Source organism: Pteropus medius, unplaced genomic scaffold (assembly GCF_902729225.1).
Source record: "Pteropus medius unplaced genomic scaffold, Ma_sr-lr_union100, whole genome shotgun sequence".
NCBI classification, from domain to species: domain Eukaryota; kingdom Metazoa; phylum Chordata; class Mammalia; order Chiroptera; family Pteropodidae; genus Pteropus; species Pteropus medius.
This window is the reverse complement of record NW_024343733.1, coordinates 844,463-861,141: the sequence shown is the minus strand read 5'-3', so window position 1 is coordinate 861,141 and position 16,679 is coordinate 844,463. Positions and strand designations below refer to the sequence as shown.

Here is a 16,679-nt window from a genome sequence, read left to right as displayed (position 1 = left end):
CAGGGCAGGCCGGAAACAGGACACAGTGGTCTCATGGTGCCTGGAGTGATGCTGCTTCTCTGTTCCTCCCTCCCAGATGGGACCCAGCAGACCCCTCCCCACCTTCCCCACCTCAGAATGCACCTCGGACGTGGAGCCAGACACGCGGGAGATGGTGCGAGCCCAGAACAAGAAGAAGAAAAAGTCGGGAGGCTTCCAGTCCATGGGTGGGTGAGCCAGGCATCTGGGGACTGTGGGGGAGCAGCAGCGGGGGTCGCCATGCCCTCCGTGCTCTGCTCTGGGCCCAGCGCCGTGGTAGGTGTTGGGTAGACAGAGGCAGGAGGCACAGCCTCCGAGCCGGTCAGGGCCTCCGTGTGGGGACAACGGGCCTGACACAACGAGAGAGCAGTTCGAGCGGGACCGAGGGCGATGCTGCTGCGGGAACAGGCAAAGACAGCGGGGATTCGCTCTGTGCTGATGGCATTTCAGGGCAGGGGGTTACAGAGAGAGTAGTTGGCGGGGGATTGGGACACCCGGCTAGATGGAAATAAAGCTGAATTCTCTTTCTTGCTGTTTACAATTCAGCATCTGGAGCAAAGATTTAAATATCAAGATGAACATTTTTTTAATCTTAGGGGAAAAAAGGCCTTTCTCAGGGTGACCCAACCACTGTTTAATTTGACTTTTTTTCAATAAGCCCCACGCATGCCACAAAACACTAAACTAAGTTAAAGCAAATGCTGTATCGGGAATATATTTGTAACCTGTGGGACAGACAAAGGGTAAATAGCCTTAATATGCACAGAGCTTTCACAAATCATCCAATAGAGTTGGGTGAAGAACATGCATAATTAGCTCACGAAAGGAATCTAGACAGCCAATTACTATATAAAACGTGTGCTAAAAGTCATCAAAAACCAAAGAAAAAAGCAAAACATCTACATGCGGCTAATTTTTGCTTTTTTTAATCACAAAGATAATTGGCCAAAAAGCAGCTAAAACCATGGTACTTTCCGGTCTCCAGTCCTCCCATCTCCACAAGCCCAGTCACATCCAGTTTCCAAAGGCCACTCCTTCCTCTCATTTGTCTGCACCCATGCGCACACCCATCACGTGTCCTTGTCATGTAACACCCTTTTCTCTTAATTATTCATTACAAACGTATAAAAAATACAGTACAGCTTGTCTCACATCCCCATCCCCAGCTTCAACGGTTTTAAAGTTGGTCTTGTTTTAGCCACACCCTACCCGCTTCTCCCCATCATCCCTGAGGATTCTGAAGTGAGTCCCAGACATCCACTCTTTGTATCCCAAACTACTTCCTGCTTAATTCCGAGACACGCTTGAAACACACACACAGTTCTCAATATCGTCCAAGACCCCACCAGCATCCCCACCCCCAGGCATTAAAAGTGTTCACATCAGCCCACGTAAGGTTCGTACCCCACAATCGGTAGCTTCGCCTCTTCAGTCTCGATTCTTGTCCATTTTGCTCTATTGCATTTCTTGTTTCCTCGCTGTTTGCTTGGCGACGTGTGAGTCGCCTGTCCCCAGAAGTTTTCCGGAGTGTGGTGCGGTGGGGCTCCCCCGGCCCCCTGGCCATTCCCATCTCTTTCCCAGGCCTGAGCTACCCGGTGTTCAGAGGCGTCATGAAGAAAGGCTATAAAGTGCCCACCCCCATCCAGAGGAAGGTACGTGGCGAGAGGGCCGATGGGGTTGGGAGGCGGGGGACAAGTGACTCGGCCCTTCTGTCTGGCCTCTGGACAGCCGCCCCTCGTGCCAGCTGTCACATCTGTCGCCCCTCTTACTGTGAAGCCCCACAAGCTTGGCCGCTGCACAGGCAGGGAAAGCTGGGCCCAGCACGGTGGAGACTGGACCCTGGGCCACTTTGCTATTTGAGGCCGCTCACTGACCTCCTGGCAGGCAGCTCACACGTGCCCTGTTATCACCCGCGGCCAGTGATTGCTGTCCTCAGACATTTAGCCGAGAGGGAGACGTTTCTCTGGGGTCCCAGGGAGGAGGACTAGATGGGGAGGTAGAGTCTGGCTTGACCTGCAGGAAGAAATTCCAAACAGTGGGGGGTGGTAAGCTGGCCCCGTCCCCAGAGGTGTGCAAAGAGCTTTCGCAAGGATGAGATCAGGGCTGGGTGACAGGCCCCTTCCCATTCACTGAGATCCCCCGGTTTGCCCGCTCGCCACTGGGTCATGTGATACTTCGGCGCAGGAGATGAGCCCACCCCTCTCTCCCTCATTTCTCCCCAGACCATCCCAGTGATCCTGGATGGCAAGGACGTGGTGGCCATGGCACGGACAGGCAGTGGCAAGACGGCCTGCTTCCTCATCCCCATGTTTGAGCGGCTCAAGGCCCGCAGCGCCCAGACCGGGGCCCGCGCCCTCATCCTCTCACCCACCCGAGAGCTGGCCCTGCAGACCATGAAGTTCACCAAGGAGGTGTGTCGGCCAGGGACGGGGACAGCTGGGCCGGGACGGGCTCGGGCGGGAGGCCTGAGCGGGCCGAGTCCTCTCGCCCTCACCCAGTCTCAATCTCTCTCTCTTTCCACAGCTGGGCAAGTTCACCGGCCTCAAGACCGCCTTGATCCTGGGCGGGGACAAGTAAGAGCCCCCTCGCCCCGGGCCACAGTCATGGCCAAGCGAGCATGTGCCGCCAGGGTGTCAGATTGACGAGCCCGCGTGGCTTATTAACAACAGCAACCGCTCCACACATTCCAGAGAAAAACTAACCGGGGCAAAACACGCAGTAAAATACCAAAAGAAACTTCCACACAAGCGCTGCACTCAGACATTCTGATGCTCCTGAAAGACAGCTGGTGGCACACAGGTCACCTGAACGGGCAGCTTAGTTGTATATGTTTTAATGTGCCTGATTGTGGGCTGTTTGTGGAATGCACAAAAATCGAAGCACATTTGTAATAGTTCAGATTTGCAAAATGTTTTTTTTGCGATGTGCTGGTGCCATCCTTCCGAGGTGGCCGGCACCCCACCTGTTTCACAGGTGAGCAAACTGAGGAGGCGATGGGCCCAGAGCCATGCGGTGGTTTGGTAGTACAGCGAAGATTAGAACCCAGTCTCCTGCCCTGCCACCCTCCCCATCCCACAGTTCCTTATTCTCAGTGTCACTGTCACCAGCCGCTCTCGATTCTGAGTGTTTTGCTGACCAGTGTTCTTCTGCCCACATTTTCATTTATTACCTCTAGAGCATGAATGTGGGCAGTTCCTCCCTGGGCTGTGCCTGGCCCAGAATTTTGGCTCCTACAGGTGTTCGAAGGGTGTTTTAGAGGATGACTAAAGTTGGGGACGTATGTACACAAAAGGTTTAAGAACAAGGACAGAGACCCAGGAAACCTGGATTCTAGGTGCAGCTGGCAGTTCCAGGGTTAGTTGGTAGGTGGCATTGTAGGCCAAAGGCAGCTTTAGTAAAGTCTGATGAGAGGGAGTGAGGTGGATTCTGGGCTGAGCCCATCCCTTTGGGAAATTCTCTGTTCTATCGGTCCTTTTGTATGTTCGAACTTGACTTTTTTGTCCAGACAATGCCGTTGCCTAGAATTTCAGCAATAGCCCTTCCCTAGTTGCAAGCCTGGGGCCAGAAAGTGGGACTCACCTGGCATTTGGTATCGAAAAGGAGAGGGACTAGACAAAGACCTGTATTATCAAGCTGACTCCTCCCCTTCTCCCTAGAATGGAAGACCAGTTTTCGGCCTTGCATGAAAATCCTGATATGTGAGTATGGATTGGGGACAATACTCTGGGGTCCCTTTCCAGATAGCCGATGGCTGGGGATGAGAGGAGGGCTCTGCTGGTGTCCCCGGCCCTGGGTGACCTGCCCTGCACACCCCTTGCAGAATCATTGCTACCCCTGGACGCTTGATGCACGTGGCTGTGGAGATGAACCTGAAGCTGCAGAGTGTGGAGTACGTGGTATTCGATGAGGCCGACAGGTGAGGCTGCAGCACACCCTGTCTGTGTGTGTGTCCCGGTTGGCCTCGAGGCCGCGAAAGCAGAGAGGCGAGGCTGGCTGAGAGGGAGGGCTCTGCCAGGAGAGAGCTTTCTGGCCGGGATCAAAGCAGCATTTCCCCCGATGTGGCCACACAGCACAGCTATCACCAGAGCTCACGGGCTCCCTGGACCAACGGTTTCTTTTTATATTGCTTTTGAGAATATCGGAAAGAATCATAAAAACAACAAACACGTGATTTCAAAGATAGGAAAGGAACACAAAGTTGAGAGCACAGGCGGGAACAAATCCTAGCTCTGTGAACTAGGGCAAATCGCTGAGGGTCTGGGGCCTTGGTGGCCTCCACTACAGAGTGGGGGTAAAATAACACGCGCCTCACAGCACGCTGCGAGGACTCGGGAGCTGATATTTGTAAAGTCCTCAGAACAGGGCCCGACACACAGCGAGGGCTGCAGTCTATTCATTGCAACATGAACGTGTAGCAAACGACAGAACCAGCCCAAGATTTCAGGTCGTTACTGCTTTAGGATGAAATTGTGAAATAGGGGGAAAGTGAGCTAAGTTAAAGAAACGTGAAGCAAACACCAGCCCACGTGGGAGGAAGTGCGGTAGGGGCTTCGGAAGCCACTGCAATGGAAGCCCGTCTCCTCACCCCTCCCGCCCTCTGCCCTCATAGGCTCTTCGAAATGGGGTTTGCAGAGCAGCTGCAGGAAATCATCAGCCGTCTTCCTGGGGGCCAACAGACAGTCCTGTTCTCCGCCACGCTGCCCAAAATGCTGGTGGCTCAGCCCGGCTTCTGTGAGTGAGCTGGGGGAACAGGACGAGGGGGGTGTAGGGGAGCGGGGACTCAGCTTGGGGCCTAGGGGGCCTGCCCCACAGTGACTCCCCTACACCCTGTGTGCCCACCGCAGGCCTCACAGAGCCCGTACTCATCCGGCTGGACGTGGACGCCAAACTCAACGAGCAGCTTAAGGTGCAGCTCCACTCACGCCCCTCCCCAGGCCCCTCCCCGCCCCAGGCCTGGAGAGCCAACCCACGTGGCCCCTCTCCCCGCAGACGGCCTTCTTTCTGGCGCGAGAGGACACCAAAGCCGCCGTGCTGCTCTACCTGCTGCGCAATGTGGTGCGGCCCCAAGACCAGACGGTGGTGTTTGTGGCCACTAAGCACCACGCCGAGTACCTCAGTGAGGTGAGAGGGCCTGAGAAGACACCGCTGGGACCATCTCTGAGGGCAAACCTGCATTTCCATCATTAGCTTGAGGCTGCAGTTTGGTGTGTGGCCACCAGAGGGCAGCACCAGAGCGGGACACGGGGCTGGCCAAGGCTTGACATGTTTTTTATTCTTTCGAACTTTTTATTATAAAAAATTTCAGACGCATACTAAAGTTAGAAGATAGTTTAATGAACTGTCAGTGACTCACAGCCAGTCTTGATTCATCTCTTTCCCCTCCAGGTTATTTCAAAGTATTTCCTAGCCATCCGATCATTTTTCTGTAGATTTTCCGTGTGCCATGGATTTGTCTTTAAAATCGAGGCATGCGGTAAGCTGTGTAAAGTGACTTAATCTTAATGAGCAGGTTGCTCAGTTTTTCCATACATGCACACCTGTGACCTTTGGCCAGATCAAAGTGGGACAGTTCCCGTGCCCCAAATGCTGCCAGGGCCCCTTCCCAGTCTGTGCCACCAACCCCCCCACTCCCCACCAGTCAGCCACACCTGGGGGCTGTTATCTGAGGACACAGTTCACTGGGTTTCACTTATTCGACACACATTTAACGGTGCTTCTTCCATGCACGCAGCTGCTGGGGTCACTGATGAATAAAACCAAAATAGTAATTTTTAAAGTCAGCTAACATGGTTTTTACAGTGTTCCTATGTGCCAGGCCCTGTCCTCAGCACTGCATGTGTATTTTTCAATCCTCACAACAAAGCTACATAGAAGAAACTGTTATTCTCCCCATTCTACAGTGAGGACAGTGAAGCTGCAGAGAGGTTAGGTAACTTGCCCAGGGTCATGCAGCTTGTTAGCGACAGAGTCAGGATGAGGCTTAACCGCCACGTCACGGCATGCCCGCCATGGCCCGGCCTCCCTCCGCTCCTGCACGTCTCCTCACCCGTCTCCCCCCTCGCGTCTTGGCCCCGAGCAGCTGCTGACGGCCCAGCGGGTGAGCTGCGCCCACATCTACAGTGCCCTGGACCAGACGGCCCGCAAGATCAACCTCGCCAAGTTCACGCATGGCAAGTGCTCTGCCCTCATTGTGACGGACCTGGCAGCCCGGGGCCTGGACATCCCGCTGCTGGACAACGTCATCAACTACAGTTTCCCGGCCAAGGGCAAGCTGTTCCTGCACCGTGTAGGTAAGGACCCACAGTGGCCCTGAGTCCTGGTGGGAGCCAAGGGTGCAGGGCTCGGCTCCTGCTGCTGGAGGTGGAGAGACCGAGGCCCGGGGACCCCACCGATGAACCCCACCTGGGGAGATGCGACCCAGGCCTGATGCCGACGGGCAGTCCCGGCGGCCAGTCCCGGCTTCTCTCTCTCTCATCGTGGCCCTGGACGACGTGGCCCCTCAGCCCCCTCCTCCCCGAAGTTCTCAGTGACTGTCCTTCAGCTCCTGCCCCGGGCGCCTTTGCAGCCCTCCGCCTCCCCTCCCTCTCCGCAGACAGCACCTCCTGACCTGTCAGGGCGGCAGGTGCATTCCCACCTCCCCCTCAGCCCTCCCAGGCCGCTCACTCCGTATGATCCTTCAGAAGTCAGACACACAGTAGGACAAGTGAGAAACGAAGCAAAGCGCCTAGAGGTGACGCGCCCTCCCTGGTGGTAGGGACGGTGACCGTGCCTGTGGCGCCTCTGTTCTCTCAAGCACCCCGTGTGGTGGGTCCAGCCGCATCGGCTCCACTCTACTGCTGGGGAGCCCGAGGCCGGGTCTCATGCAGGCAGCGAAGTGGGGCAGCTGGGATTGGAAGGCTCCTCTTCACTGTCGCCGCCCCTCCGATGACGCTGCGTCCCTGGGGTGTGTCCTTTGCCACCACCACCTTCCGTTTTTGAGTTGCGGTAGAATACGCCTGCCGGACAGTCACCGTCTTAACCACCCTTAGGGGTCAGTTCAGCGGAGTGGCGTGCGTTCACCGTGTGCCGCCACCCTCGCCGCCGTCCATCTCCAGAGCTCCATCTTCCCGACTCTGTCCCCCTTAGACACGGACTCCCTCTTCCCTCCCCGCCCCCCAGCCCCTGGCACCCACCCTTTCACTTTCTTTGCCTCCCTATAACTCAAACATGTTTATAAATAGAGGTAAATCGATGTGTGTGTGAGGAGAACCTGGAGGGCGGGTTCTTTGGATGGTTCTGCGTGTGACCGGACAGTGTTGGGTAGAGGACTGGGGGCTCGTTTCTCTGTTGGCTGCTGCTTGCCGTTCACCAGTTTCTACTGTCCTGGGAAGAGCTGCCTCTGCACATTCCTTGAGGGACCCCCAGGACCCCCCATGGGGAATTTCTCATGCACCATGTGACCAACAGTGTAAATCAGACCACCCCAAATGAATCTCCCAGACGTGGTGACACTTTGGTTTTGCAAGCTACAGCAACACGCCAAAATGATGCCATGTGTGGATTCACTCAGCACAAACTTAGGATCGCACTAGACGTTCTTTTCTGTAACTTTTTTCTCGCATCAGTGTACGTCACGCATGTTTTTCATTCACCCGTAAATGTCACTCTGTGATGCGTCACAAGTCATTTCCATTAAAATCCAGATAGTAAATGTTTCCGGCTTCGGGAGGGCCATGTGGTCTCACTGATCTCAGCCCCTGTAGCACGAAAGCAGCCAGAGATGGTGTGTAAATGAAGGAGCCTGACTGTGTGCCATTAGACTTTATTCACACAGAAGGGCAGGGTGTGGGTTTGGCCACGCGGCCCGTTTGCCAGCCCCTTTCCTCCACTGTGGAACTCCCACCACGTGGTCATTAGCTAATTAACTTAACCAGTGCTCTCTCCTTAAGTCTTTAAGTGGTTTCCCACTTGGGGCCGTGCCAGACAGAGCTGCAGGAGACTGTACGTGAACCTCTGCATCCTTGGTTATTTCTGTGGAGAGAATCTCCCAGCGTGGGGATGCTGAAGGCTTTGGATGCTGACAGTGAGCAGAGCCTTGTCTTTGTTTCTGCTGACTTCCCAGAGCCCTGTGTTGGCTCATGCACTCTCGTGCAGGTGACCCTGGTGGCCGTCAGTGCCCCTTCCCCTTTTGTAGGTCAGGACAGCTCAGCAAGGTACTGTCTTGGCCTGGCTTGCACCCTTAGGATTGTGCAGGTGACACTTGTGCTGGGCTCTGGGGTCTTTTTCCTTTGCTGAAGCTTGGCCACCTCCTCCCGCAGGCCGTGTGGCCAGGGCTGGCCGAAGCGGCACTGCCTACTCCTTGGTGGCCCCAGACGAGGTCCCCTACCTGCTGGACCTGCACCTGTTCCTAGGCCGTGCACTCGCCCTTGCCCGCCCCAACAAGGAGCCCTTGGGTATGTGGAGGCTGGGATGGGGCTGGGGTCGCCCACGGAGTTCATGGTTCAGGCAGGGGAAAAAGCTGTCTTGGCTTTGGAAGGGGGTGGGGCTGGGTTTGACCCCAGGAGAAGACCCCTGTATAGTCATCCCTCAGTATCTGAGGAGGATTGGGCCCAGGACCCCCACGGATACGAAAATCAAGGATGCTTAGGTCCCTTCAATAAAACGACATAACATTTGCGTATAACCTACGCACATTCTCCAGTATACGTTAAATCATTCCCAGGTTACTTGTAATACCTAATACCATGTAAATGCTATGCAAATAGTTGTTACACTGTATTGTTTAGGTAATAATAACAAAAAAGTCTGTCTACATTCAGGACAGATCCAGCCATCATAGGCCTAACCACACAGTACACGTCAGCAACGGCGGGGGTTCTTCTGAGATTCAGGGGTGGAAGTGAGGCCAGTGAGGGGAGGCGGGCTGCGGGCGGGGGGTCCAGTGGCAGGCCTCTGACAGGGCTCCGTGGGGGGTGGCAGGTGCAGTCGCAGGGGACGGCGTGCTTGGCCGGGTCCCGCAGAGCGTGGTGGACGACGAGGACTGTGGCCTGCGGAGCACCCTGGAGGCGTCGCTGGAGCTGCGGGGCCTGGCGCGCGTGGCCGACAACGCGCAGCAGCAGTACGTGCGCTCGAGGCCGGCGCCCTCCCCCGAGTCCATCGCGCGGGCCAAGGAGCTGGACCTTGCGGGGCTGGGCCTGCACCCGCTCTTCAGTGAGTCCCTGTGCGGAGTGGGGGCGGCGGGCGGGCCCCGCAGCGCTGATCCCTGACCTCTGACCTCACGCCTCTCCCCCGCCAGGCTCACGCCTCGAGGAGAAGGAGCTGCAGCGACTGAGGCTGGTGGACGGCATCAGGAACTACCGCTCGCGGGCGGTGAGTGAGGGCTGCCGGGTGCCGGGACTCCGCTGGGGGTCCTGAGCCCAGCAGCAGCCCGGCCGCGCTTGCGTCTGAGCGCGCAGCTTCTTATCCTGCAGCGCTGGCTCCCACGGGATATCTAGAGACGCCCCTAGTTCTGGTTTCCCACGGGGCAACCGTTTCCTACCACTTACGGATGGGTAGACTGAGGCTCACAGAGGGAGTGACAGCTTGCCTGACAAGCTGGCTTTCCATAGCCTTTCATCTCCTCTTGACTCCCACTGGGCGCCCCGTCGTGTACCCAGGGCAGGTGTGCTCAAGAGCACGGAAGGCCCGCCAGGAGCGGTCCGGCCCGCCAGCCAGCCCGCGCCAGGCAAGAGGAGCTGGAGCGTCATGGTTAAGAGCACTGGTTCCAAAGCCAGGTGACCCTGGGTTGCAATGCCAGCTCTGGCTTGTCCCAGCTGTGTGACCTTGGCCAGGTTACCTGCCCTCTCTGGGGCTTCCTTTCTCATTGTGAGATGCAGACAATGAGGGTACCCAATGGTGGGGTTGAGGGGACTTGGGCAGGAATGCCATGTGAGTCCACCAGGCTGGCGAGGGCGGAACAGGCAGGACAGGCCAGTGGGTGAAGGACTGGAATGTCCCCTGCACAGACCATTTTTGAGATCAACGCCTCCAGCCGGGACCTGAGCAGCCAGGTGATGCGTGCGAAGCGGCAGAGGGACCGCAAGGCCATCGCCAGCTTCCAGCAGGGGCGGCAAGGGCGGCAGGAGGGCCCGGCCGGCCCAGCCCGGGGCCTCCCGGCACTGCAGGAGGAGCAGCGCGAGGAGGAGCAGGCGGCAGGAGAGGACGTGGAGGTACAGGCCCCACCCCAGGGGCTGTGGGGTCTGGGCCCGGGGTTGGGGGAACGGGTGGGTCAAGTCCTGGCAGCCACGGGGCTGTCTTCAGGGCTTTGAGCAGTAGCCGGGGCTGGATGCGGCGGTCCCAGTCCCACCTCTGACACTGGTGGAAGTCAGCGACTCAGCCTCAGCCTCCCCGTCCGCAGAATGGGGTCGTGGTACTTGTCCAGCATCCCTTGCCTGGAACCCTGGGGGCCAGATGTGTTTTGGAATTCAGAATCTTTAGCGTGTGTGTACTGTGTATGACATAACACCTTGGTGGGGTCTTGGGTGTCACCAACATCAAATGCATCGGAGGTTCTGCCATGCAACGTGCCAGTCCCCCCCACCGATGAGATAGACACCAGTCAGATAGCCTCTCGTCATCTCTGGTTGGCTTCTCCACCAAGTGAATTGCAGGAAAGTTTGTTTTCGGGACATTGTGGACTAGGGCACTGCAGCCGAGTGACTGTGGTACCTGGGCCTGGGCCTGCTGGGCAGATGCAGGACTGTGCACGACAGATTCCGAGTGATGGCCGTGTCATCGTCATCAATATCACCATCAATCTCAGCCTCAGATCCAGGGCAGGCAGAAAGAGGCAGAGCAGAGACTGTCGGCAGCAGCGAGGGCGTGACACGGGCAGCATCAGGCACTGGGCCTTCATGCCAGAAGGCAGGGATGGGGGACCGCAGAGGTGTCCTGTGTACCTGCTAGGCAGGATCCTGGGTCTGCTCATCCATCAGTCCATCCCTCCTACATTTGATTTGGACACGGGGCCCCATAGCCAAGACACAGAGTTGAAAACCCCTGGAGTGGTCCCTGTCGTACATAGCAAGGCCTGGCCCAGAGCGGGGCAAGGCCTCGCCTTGGTCACACAGCCTGGGAGACGGAGCTGGGACTGGAATGTGGGTTCCTCCCTGGTTGGCACCTCAGCCCCCAGCACCTGTCCTGCCCCCTCCGGTGCCTGAGGTGGGGTTGAGCTGTGCGTGCAGAGGCGGAAACAGGATCTAAATGGCAACACCAAGTGTTTAAAGTTCCCGAGCCCCTGGCCTTCAGCTCCAGCTGGGGTGGCGAGGCGGGCAGGTGCACCCCCAGGGGCTGCAGGTGTGACTGGGCCTCCGTCTGCCAGGACGTCTTCGCGAAGGTCGTGGGCCGGAAGCGGCGACAGCCAGGACCTGACCAGGGAGCCAAGAGGCGGAGGGAGGGGCCCCGGCAGCAGGACCGGGACTGCTACGTCCCCTACCGGCCCAAGGACTTCGACAGCGAGCGGGGGTGAGCGGCTGGCTGGTCCGTGCGTGTGATGGGGGGACAGGCGGTGCCTGACGGGCCCTCATCAACCCGTGGCATCTCCGCACCCGCCCTCTGCAGCCTGAGCATTGGCGGGGATGGAGGCGCCTTTGAGCAGCAAGTGGCCGGCGCCGTCCTGGACCTGATGGGGGACGAGACCCAGAACCTGACCAGGGGCCGGCAGCAGCTCAAGTGGTGAGTGAGCACGAGGGCCCCGTCCCTCCCTGTCCACCCGCCTGCCGCGCGGCCCCACAGCCGGCGTGGGACTCGCTGCCTGTCCTGATTCCCCTGAGTTCCCCAGAGCGGGAACCAGGTTACACTGGCCCCTCACCGATCCTACACAGCACAGTGGTAACTCCACGACCATCGCCCCCAATCCTGTCCCGTGTGATCAGACATAGCAGGGGTGAGGCTCCTTGTCTGTCCGGCCCCCTTGCAACACCATGCCCCCATCCCAACTCAGAGCCAAGAGGTGACAGAGTGGGGATTGAGAACCTTCTAGGGATCGGGGACTCTGCCCCTGACTCCAGTTCCCGATGACCCCCACACTGCCTTTGAGACTCAGGCTGTCAGGGACAGGTGGGGAGGGCAGAGGACGGGCCTCTATCGGGCACCTACTGCATGCCAGACACTGCCACACTGCTTTTCTGGAATCCTCCAACGACCCAGTGGGAGGGTCAGGGGAGAAAACAGGCCCCGAGGGGAGCAGGCCGCCCTGGGCCACCTTCCTCCGTGGCAGCCCCCCCAGCTTCCTCTCCTGCAGGGACCGGAAGAAGAAGCGGTTTGTGGGACAGTCAGGACAGGAGGATAAGAAGAAGATCAAGACCGAAAGTGGCCGCTACATCAGCAGCTCCTATAAGCAGGACCTGTATCCTGAGGACGGGGGCTAGGTGGCTTCTACCCAGGTCTCCTGTGTGGGGGCGGGCCAGATCACGCCTGGCTCTGAGGAGGCAGGCTGCCTGCTGCAGGGGGCGGGGCCTTCTCCCAGCCCGGGGCTCTCAAGGGCTTCGGGATCCCGCGAGCAGCCTCCTTAACGCAGCTTCCCAGCTATCAGAAGTGGAAAAAGAAACAGAAAATCGATGATCGCGACTCGGAAGAGGAAGGGTCATCCCACCGGCGAGGCCCAGAGGGCAGAGGTGGGAAGCGGGGCCGAGGTCAAGGTAAGGTGTTCCCCAAAATGCAGGTCGGCAGGTGGTGCATTTGGTCACCTGGGACTTGGTCCTCTGATCTGTCTGCCAGAGCCCGTGCTTGATGCCCACAGTGTGGTCCAGCTGCCCTGCACGGCAGCAGAGAGGCCAAGGGGGCCCGGTCCTCACAACTTCTGACATGCTCTGAAGAGAGGGGCCTAAAGCCAGTCTCCCCAGCCCCCCAGCTTGCTGTCGGAGAGGGCTCCCACTGCTGTGTGGGGTCAGGCTTTGTGCCGGACACTGGCCTCGGGCGAGAAGACTTGAGAATGTCTGTAGACGAGGAAACAAGTGGCTGAAGGGGGCCGTGACCGGCCCTGGGCCCCCCAACTGCCTGCCACCTCCCACCAGGACCTCCTCTGGGGAGAGGGGAGCTCGGGACTGTGTCCCAGGCTCTCAGTTGGGCCTTAACCATGCTTGTCCCTCCCCCCAACCCCAAAGCGCTGGTCCCTGCCGCGTCCAGTGTCCCCGAGAGGCTGCGTGCTTGAGCCGGCCCCTTGTTCTCCTCACGGCCCCTTTGGCTCGTCCTCCGCCTCGCTCGGGGCCTCCTGTGCCCTGCGCGGTGTCCTCTGTCTGTCAGCATCTCTCCGACGGCGTCTCCCGCTTCCTCCTCTCTAGCTCTCCCTCCGTTTCTGTCTTTGGTTTTCCCTGACACTTGCTCTGTCACTCTCTACGTGTCTTCCTCTTTTTCCATCTCTGACTCTGCATCCCTGCCCACCCCCCTCCCTTTTCCCCCTCGTTCTTTGTCTCTCTTCCCATCTCTATATCCCTCTCTCATCGTCCGTTCCTCTCTCTCCACTTGTGGGGAGTGGGGGGTCAGGGGTGAGCGCCCTCAGAGACTTGGCAGAGCAGGCTGGGTGGGGCGCTGACCTCTGCTGCTGCTGCTTCGCTGCGACCTTGGACAAGTCCCTTCCCCTCTCTCGCCTCCTCCGATTCCCCTCCTGCCAAAAGAAGGTTATGCTGCGACCTCTTTTCATCCTACAAGCCTAAAGCATGCAGTCCATGGAGACGGGTTGGCGCTGTCTCAGTCACCGCTGGTTCCTGATGCCCGGCATAGAGCGGGTGCTCAATCGACCTTCGTGGAAGGATTTATAATCAAAATAGTTCTACCTAGGAACCCCTTACCGTGGGCTAGTGCTGAGCACTGTACACATATTAACTCTTACTCCTAATTAGGACCCATGAGGTAGATGCTATTATTCAATAATTCACAGAGAGAGAAACTGAGGCATGGAGAAGCTAAGTGATTTCCCCAAGGTCCAGGAGGCCAGCTGGGATTCGAACCCCGGCAGTTCTGGCATGAAGTCCCATGCTATTGACCCCCATAGTAGATTCCGTAAGCTTTATTAAGCACCTATTATGTGCCAGAGGCTGGGGCCACAGCAGTGAACACAGAATGGGCGTGGGGGCAGGGCGGCAGTCTGGAGGCTTCTGGGAAGAGGAGACCTTGGGAGTCGCCCAAAGACTGAGCTCCCCGACTCCCTGTCCTGGCAGGTGCCTCCCGGCCCCGCGCCCCGGGTGCCCCCGCGGGCCGTGTGCGCTCTGAGCTCAAGACGAAGCAGCAGATCCTGAAGCAGCGACGCCACGCCCAGAAGATGCGCTTCCTGCAGCGCGGAGGCCTCAAGCAGCTGTCCGCCCGCGGCCGGCGCCACGCTCAGGAGCTGCGGCAGGGCGCCTTCGGCAGGGGCGCCCACTCCAAGAAGGGCAAGATGAGGAAGAGGCTGTGAAGGAGGTGACCCTGCCCCTCGGCCCCCCGCTTGGGCCAGGCGTGGACATCAGCAAGTGTTCCCTGTATACCGCTCCGTGCCTGTGCGGGGCATTTGGGGAGCCTGCGGGAACCGTTGTCCATGAGGAAGAATCCGTACGGCACTCGGGGACAGCAGCTGCTCGTGCCTGAGACAGGGACGTTTGAGCAGGGTCGTGAAGGGTGCATAGGAGCTGGCCAGCAAGGCCAGGCAGGCCGAGACCTGATTGGCAGCTCGCTTCCGCTGCTTCCCTGTGTTCTGGGTTCAGAGGTGGTGGCCACAGGGTCTGAGCCCTGAGTGCCTAAGGCCTAGTGATGTATTTTTGATGTAATAAACCTTTATTGAGCGCCTCTGGAGGACCGGGCGTGCAGTCCACTTGAGGAGTTGGAAGGGACAGACCCCGACATTAAACCGCAGCTAGTGTGCCGGACGAGTTGAGAGCGTGTGGGCAGGTCCCATCCGATCCCACCAAGGATCCCCTGAGGGTGGGTTCTGTTGGTGTTTCCATTTGGCAAATGAAGAAAATGAGGCTCAGAGGATGGGTCAGTGGCCTGAGGTCGGAGAGCCCCAAAGTTAGTGGACTGGGGGAAGAAGATGGGGTGCGGGCCCCGGGCGCAAAGGGTACAGCTGCCCCTCGCTGAGTAGTTAACGCTGCCCCACCACACACCCAGAGGTCAGACCCTGTCCTGGCCTCTGTCCTACCCCAGGCCCTGTGCTCCTCAGCCCCTACTGGGCCCTTGGAAGGTCAAGGTCAGCCTTTGGCAGCTGGATTCTCAGGCCAGCGGTCACCCAGCGCCATGATGGAAGAGGCTTTGCGAGCCGGCATCTGAGTGTCTGCCCCTTGCTGGTCCCATCGATTTTACTGGACTTAACAAACACACATCTAGAATGTACCAGGATTTGCACCAGGCCCCGTTGCAAGCACCTGACAACTCTCAGCTTGTTTAATGCCCCCAACTCTCGAGGAAGGACCTGGTCCCACGCCACGTGGTGGACTCTGTTGGTTCCTCCACGCGGCGTACGTTTACTGAGCGCTTGCCGTGTGCCCCTCATGTTGCCCCAGGGCAGTCTGAGTGGGCACGGCCCTCCCATCTTCACGTGAGAGCCACTCAGCCCACACCCCATCGGAAACGCAAGGGGTCCCTAGTCCCTTGAGGAGGCCCCCTCCCCTCCTGCTCACCTGAGTCGGTTAGGGGGCCGGGGCCTTGGACTGGCCAGGGCCTTGGACTGGAGGGAGAGGCTGTGGGAGTCTGGCCAGCATGGCAGAGAGGTCCAGCATGAACAGCTTCACCTGGGGGTCCCCAACACAACCAAGGTCACATCCTAGCCCCTGAGCGTCCAGTCCCCACCTCCAATGCGCAGGATGCTGCAAGGCAGGGGTGCGGGTGGAGACCCCAGTGGTGGTTCCCAGGGACAGTGACCCGGCCTGACTGTTCTGGGTTTTTAAAGCCTCGGTCAGCTTCCCAAACGATTCGTTACCAATGCCTTCACAGTTTGCTAGCTGGCTGTCACCTGTATTATAATTAAAGTCATATTTTCACTTATATCGATCCATATTTTTTTCCTTTTAATTTGATCAGTCATGTTCATTGGTGTATGACTTACTGTCATCTCCATGGGTGGCCCTTCTTTATTTTGTTTTAATTAACTTATTTATTGATATGAACGTAATGAGCACCCAGGGATCCACTGTCAAGAATTGAACTTGATAGCGAACTTGCCTTTGGGCTCTCCCTTCACATTTGTCACCAAAATAAACAATTGAGAAGAAAACTATATCTCCATCAAAAATGGAGAAAAATCTGTTACTCCTGTCATAAGTAGAGGTAACTGGAGAAGTCATAATACAGTGACAAGGAAACAGTGTTCCTGAATTCTAGTCAGCTGCTGTTGTCAACGGGGGTGGGGTGGTCTCAGGCCCAGAGACCAGGGAGTGTCACGGGTTGAAGACCTTGTCACACAAACCTCACCCCCAGGCAGCCTTTCTTCATGGTGGGGTCAGAGGGTTGGGTGAAAAGGGACTGGCTTTTACTGTTCCTTCATGTAAAGCCTCCATCCCTCCTAGAGTCGTCTCATACCTCGGGGTACCAGAGCCACACTTGGGAGAGCAGTGGTCCACATGAGTCCACCCAACTCAGGATGTGGCGCAAAGGTAGGCTCTGGGGACCTAGCTCTTGCGTTTGGTTGGAATCCTGGCATTGGGTGCAGGGCAGGAGGAGGGTAAGCGGGGGGGAAA

The 16,679-nt window shown here is 57.9% G+C and overlaps 1 protein-coding gene across 1 annotated transcript in view; it reads left to right on the top strand.

Moving 5' to 3' along the window:
- DDX54 (DEAD-box helicase 54) overlaps nucleotides 1–15,987 on the top strand; it is a 23,534-nt gene extending 7,547 nt beyond the window's left edge. The window contains exons 11-20 of the mRNA XM_039868198.1: nucleotides 6,098–6,308; nucleotides 8,316–8,450; nucleotides 8,977–9,207; nucleotides 9,293–9,366; nucleotides 10,002–10,205; nucleotides 11,357–11,499; nucleotides 11,596–11,709; nucleotides 12,278–12,382; nucleotides 12,562–12,674; nucleotides 14,193–15,987. Coding sequence (XP_039724132.1) covers nucleotides 6,098–6,308; nucleotides 8,316–8,450; nucleotides 8,977–9,207; nucleotides 9,293–9,366; nucleotides 10,002–10,205; nucleotides 11,357–11,499; nucleotides 11,596–11,709; nucleotides 12,278–12,382; nucleotides 12,562–12,674; nucleotides 14,193–14,425 — 1,563 coding nt within the window. The 3' untranslated portion in view covers nucleotides 14,426–15,987. The remainder of the gene's footprint in view (nucleotides 1–6,097; nucleotides 6,309–8,315; nucleotides 8,451–8,976; nucleotides 9,208–9,292; nucleotides 9,367–10,001; nucleotides 10,206–11,356; nucleotides 11,500–11,595; nucleotides 11,710–12,277; nucleotides 12,383–12,561; nucleotides 12,675–14,192) is intronic.
- Nucleotides 15,988–16,679: the final 692 nt, after the last annotated feature.